Genomic DNA, 5,261 nt, shown 5'->3' with positions numbered 1-5,261 from the left:
CTCCTGAGGTGCAGCAGGAGGTCCAGTCTATGTGAGGACCACCTCAGGATACCAGAGAGCCTGGATCCTGGGAACCGGTCCACAGTCCAAACCCCGTTCAGGGTGGAGAGGGGAGGCAGTGTTTGGGCCGGTTCCCACTGATCCACCCTCACCCTGCAGGTTTAGCTCCAGCTGCTCTGTTAGCAGATCCAGTTCAGCACGTATTCCTCCTCCATGTTTGAGCTCTTCTCTAGCCGCTGTATCAGGAGACTAAAGAATGATGATAGACATGAGCTAACTGACAGCAGGATCTCAGCATCTGATGGAGCGGTGCTGCTCTAAGGCTACGTTCACCTAGCAGCCTGAAGTCACCCAAATCTGATTTTTTTTTGTGCCCACATGTGACATGGATCTGATGTTTTCATGGCATTCTGAACAACACAGATCTGATTTTTTCCAATGCGACCCAGGCCACTTGGCTATGTGGTCCTGAATCCGATCTTTAAAATGCAACCTGTGTCTGAGCGGCCAGGTTGCATTCATCCGACCTGAATGGCAAAAACAACCATGGCGGACGATAATGCAGCTGCATGTAGAGCAGTATTTATGTTTAACCATCTTGAAATGATTGAGTTTTTATGGTTGGGAAAGATCGCTGTATGCTCTCCAGCGCTACCAACCATGCTTACCTCAGTAAACATGGATGGTAGTAACGCGCCTGCGGGACACTTACGCTGTATGAATGTGGTTCACACAGCAGATCACAAACAAGCCACGTATATTTGAAAAGGTGAACGGCAACGCATAAAAAAAGATTTTACAAAATGTAGAATTGAGCATCAGGCCTGCGGTGTGAACGTAGCCTTAGCTTCAGAGGGCTTCAAACTTCCTGCTAAAGGGTCTAAAGGATGTTTTTAGAGCTCTGTGCTGCTGCTTGGCGTCAGAGCACTGGGACACGGGACACGTCCTGACCAGTGTTTTTTACCCCGTGCTGCCCTGCATGTTTTAGATGTTTCTCTGCTTCAACACACCTGATTTAGATGATAGCAGTTCAACCAAGCTGTTCATCTGCTATAAATCAATATCAGGTGTGTGAAAGCTGGGAAACATCCAAGACCTGCAGGGCAGCACGGCCCAGGGAGCAGGGATCATTCATACTTAAAGCCCAGCTTTATTGAAGCTGCTTTCCACCTGATAATAGCAGGTTAACACGTGTTTTATAAAAACAGAATTCCAGCATCAAGCGACATAAGCAGACATAAACAGACGCAGCGCCATCTGCTGGCAGTGCCACAGAACTACCAGAAAGGCAGATGGTAACAGATGTCAGACTATAGTATAGAGCTCCACAGCTTGGTGTGGATGAAGCCCAAATGATTACAGATCAATGAACCGAGCTGCAGCAACTCTACAGCCTCTTTCCCTCTGAAAGTAGCAGGTTAACTCGTGTGTTTCAAATATGGCTCCATTCGCTTTCAACCAGCATTTAGCTCCCTTCTAACAGGATAATAAAAGCTGGTCTAACCCCTCGCTGGCTGCTGCATGGCCTCTGCCCCCCGCCACTGTGTGTCTGGTGACATCATCACACTCGGTTAGCATTGATGATGTCACCAGTGCGACAGGAATCAGGAGAATTTACTCTTTGGAATCAATAAAAGATGCCTGCGACTTTAAGGATTCATTAACTGGTTTATCTAATACATCATAATCTTATTTAAACTCACCAGCTCAGTGATCTATTATCTAAAATACTGTAACAGAGGAGGGTGAAATGAAGCGGTGAATACACCTGAAGTTAAATAGGTGCTTTGTTCCCATGTCAGTGCAGGCAGAGGTGATCCCGGCCATCTTGGACGGAGCTAAACATGGCCTACTGATGGGTAGAGGAGGTCACAGACCCAGGGATATCTGTGTGTCCGCTCCCACAGGCAGCGGCAAGACGCTCTCATTTGTCATACCTGTGATCCAGGTGAGCAGCCGACATCTGAGTGATGCTCTGAGGAAGCCTTCCTCACCCGCTGCAGCTCTGCCAGTGACATGTTTGTTCTCTGACAGGCGCTGATGGAGCGGGTGGTGTGTGAAATCCGGGCTCTGGCGGTGCTTCCAACCAAAGAGCTGGCCCAGCAGGTCAGAACAGGACTGTGTGCTTCCCTGGATCCTGCAGGGAGGAGTTCAGTGCAGAAGATTCAACCTCAGGGACAAAAGATTCCTGTAATTATTATTGTCTGCTTCAGGTTTACAGAGTGTTTGCATCGTATGCTGAAGGAACGCCCCTCAGGGTGGCGCTGCTGGTGGGTCAGAGGTCACTGGCTGCAGAGAGCGCGTCACTGTCAGAGCAAAGGTGAGGAAGAACAAAGGCAGCAGCTCAGAGAAGAGAAACCGTCTCTAAGCTGGGAAGCTCATTTCATTCACTTCCCAATCTACCGCTTTAGATCATAGATATAGAGGAGAAGGATCTATAGGGCTCTAGCCTTCCACACTCCGCCCATCCATCCNGACAGGAATCAGGAGAATTTACTCTTTGGAATCAATAAAAGATGCCTGCGACTTTAAGGATTCATTAACTGGTTTATCTAATACATCATAATCTTATTTAAACTCACCAGCTCAGTGATCTATTATCTAAAATACTGTAACAGAGGAGGGTGAAATGAAGCGGTGAATACACCTGAAGTTAAATAGGTGCTTTGTTCCCATGTCAGTGCAGGCAGAGGTGATCCCGGCCATCTTGGACGGAGCTAAACATGGCCTACTGATGGGTAGAGGAGGTCACAGACCCAGGGATATCTGTGTGTCCGCTCCCACAGGCAGCGGCAAGACGCTCTCATTTGTCATACCTGTGATCCAGGTGAGCAGCCGACATCTGAGTGATGCTCTGAGGAAGCCTTCCTCACCCGCTGCAGCTCTGCCAGTGACATGTTTGTTCTCTGACAGGCGCTGATGGAGCGGGTGGTGTGTGAAATCCGGGCTCTGGCGGTGCTTCCAACCAAAGAGCTGGCCCAGCAGGTCAGAACAGGACTGTGTGCTTCCCTGGATCCTGCAGGGAGGAGTTCAGTGCAGAAGATTCAACCTCAGGGACAAAAGATTCCTGTAATTATTATTGTCTGCTTCAGGTTTACAGAGTGTTTGCATCGTATGCTGAAGGAACGCCCCTCAGGGTGGCGCTGCTGGTGGGTCAGAGGTCACTGGCTGCAGAGAGCGCGTCACTGTCAGAGCAAAGGTGAGGAAGAACAAAGGCAGCAGCTCAGAGAAGAGAAACCGTCTCTAAGCTGGGAAGCTCATTTCATTCACTTCCCAATCTACCGCTTTAGATCATAGATATAGAGGAGAAGGATCTATAGGGCTCTAGCCTTCCACACTCCGCCCATCCATCCATCCGTCCGTCCGTCCATCCAGCTCCCATTTAGTCCTTGTCAGGGTCATGGTGGGGCCGTTTCTCCAGCAGTCTATGGATGAGAGGCGGGGCAAAAGTCATTTGTTCTTGAATTGAGCAAAAAATGAGACACTTATAATTATAAGTAATTATAAATAATTTAATTGTCTTTTTTCAAATGAATATTATTTAATTGTCTTATTTTAAGAGTAAAAACACTCATTCTATTGTCAGATCATCTTATTTATCTACTGAAATGAAGGGTAAATACACTAAATTTAAGACATTTCTGCTTATTTCTAGATGGTTTTGTTGTTTGCCAGTCTGGTAATGAGGATGATCACTGTTGCCCATCATCTAATTCACTTTATGAGGAATTCTTTTCTATGAAATCACCTCCAGAGGTTCTAGAGGAGTTTCTAGAGCAGAGCCGTCCTCCTTTATCAGCTGGTTGAGCTTCTTTCAGTCATTCGCTCCGATGCTCTTACCCCATCAGATGACTGAGGCAGAGCTCAGACTCTCCACTGCTTTCATATAACGACCATTTTGACGTTTTAAAAATGGTTATGTGTGATCAGTCAGGTTGCTTTTAATAAGTGTTGTAGGAATGGCTTCAGCTGGATTCCCTGCACTGATGGATCCATGTTATGTTTCAGAGGGAGTGTCAGGCGCACTACGGCAGACATAGTTGTTGCTACTCCTGGTAGACTGGTCGATCTCATCAACAAAAGCTCAGGATTATGTCTGGATCATCTACGCTTTCTGGTAAGCACTAAGGCTGTTACCATCGATGTGAAAAGGCAGCACTCCTTTATCTGACATTCACGTTTTCCTCTCAGATAATCGACGAGGCGGACAGGATGATGGACAGCATGCACCAGTCATGGCTCAGCCAGGTGGTGAGCGCCGTGCACCGCTCGCCACCTGGAAGCCAAGGCAGAGCCATCTTCAGGAGAACAAACCCAGCCTGCATCACAGCAGCCAGGTGGGTCCCTCACTGATGGCTGCTTTTCTGCAGGGAATCCAATAAAGTTTGCAGATCCATACAGCCAGGAGTGATTGCAGAGACACATGATTTAATGTTCATCAGTTTACTTTTGCTTTCTGGAAGTATTTATGTCCTTCAGTGAAGGACAGACTGATATTAAGCCTTTGCTGTGTGTCAGTGATCTAATGATCTCTGTTCCCTACATCATAATAACCAACAATGAGAATTATTTAATAAGAAAAAAAGAGTAATAGCAGAGCATCGATTAAAAACTGTTGTGATTAAAAGTGAGCCTGATCACTGGGTGATCAGATAAACACTCAGATATCTGATTTATCTTAGATCAGTGAAGCTGCTCTCTCTCAGTGGGTAACCACTTAATATTATAAGTGTTCTGATGGCGTTTTAGAGAAATATGACATGTAAAAAAGTCAAAAAATAAATAAATTCAAACTTTGAGTTTGGAGAGAAGGACGATGGAGAGAACAGAACAGTGCAGATCATGAACTCCGGGGAAGATGTCACCACCATAGATAAGGGTTTCAAACATAAAAGGCGCTGGGCATGGCTGGAGGAGACGGGGTGAGATGGCGAGCTATTTAGGAGCTGGTGCAGGACATTAGATGAACCAGGCGCTTGCTTCTGCACGCTGTGCTCCAGGAGCGATCATTTAGGCATCCAGCAGCAAAAAGCTGCTATGCAACCATGAGTTAGACCCTGCTCATCCAGCTGCTGTTCTGCGGTCCCGCACGTAACATGTTTGCTTGATGCTACGGCAACAGCTGATTTACCAGAGTCAATAACTGACCATGTATGCAAGGTAGAAATAAAGGTGTGTTTTACTTCCCGAAGACAACGGTTAGCAGCAACACTGGATATCAAAAGAAATGTGGTTCATGCAAGTAGTAGATATAGATGCAC

At 46.7% G+C, this 5,261-nt stretch overlaps 2 protein-coding genes across 2 annotated transcripts in view; both read left to right on the top strand.

Moving 5' to 3' along the window:
- Window positions 1-5,261, top strand: part of LOC107094780 (ATP-dependent RNA helicase DDX51-like) — a 15,428-nt gene that overhangs the window by 4,453 nt on the left and 5,714 nt on the right. The window contains exons 3-11 of the mRNA XM_015390618.1: window positions 1,803-1,948; window positions 2,035-2,106; window positions 2,214-2,320; window positions 2,662-2,827; window positions 2,914-2,985; window positions 3,093-3,199; window positions 4,009-4,117; window positions 4,192-4,341; window positions 4,801-4,922. Of these exons, the coding sequence (XP_015246104.1) occupies window positions 1,803-1,948; window positions 2,035-2,106; window positions 2,214-2,320; window positions 2,662-2,827; window positions 2,914-2,985; window positions 3,093-3,199; window positions 4,009-4,117; window positions 4,192-4,341; window positions 4,801-4,922 (1,051 nt within the window). The remainder of the gene's footprint in view (window positions 1-1,802; window positions 1,949-2,034; window positions 2,107-2,213; window positions 2,321-2,661; window positions 2,828-2,913; window positions 2,986-3,092; window positions 3,200-4,008; window positions 4,118-4,191; window positions 4,342-4,800; window positions 4,923-5,261) is intronic.
- Window positions 1,791-2,441, top strand: LOC107094777 (ATP-dependent RNA helicase DDX51-like). Its single transcript, XM_015390616.1, has 4 exons — window positions 1,791-1,948; window positions 2,035-2,106; window positions 2,214-2,320; window positions 2,412-2,441. The coding sequence occupies exons 1-4, from the start codon at window positions 1,796-1,798 to the stop codon at window positions 2,416-2,418; spliced, it is 339 nt and encodes a 112-aa protein (XP_015246102.1). The 5' UTR covers window positions 1,791-1,795; the 3' UTR covers window positions 2,419-2,441.

This window comes from Cyprinodon variegatus, unplaced genomic scaffold (genome assembly GCF_000732505.1).
Source record: "Cyprinodon variegatus isolate N-32 unplaced genomic scaffold, C_variegatus-1.0 Scaffold506, whole genome shotgun sequence".
Taxonomy (NCBI): domain Eukaryota; kingdom Metazoa; phylum Chordata; class Actinopteri; order Cyprinodontiformes; family Cyprinodontidae; genus Cyprinodon; species Cyprinodon variegatus.
This window is presented reverse-complemented; position numbering and strand designations above follow the sequence as displayed.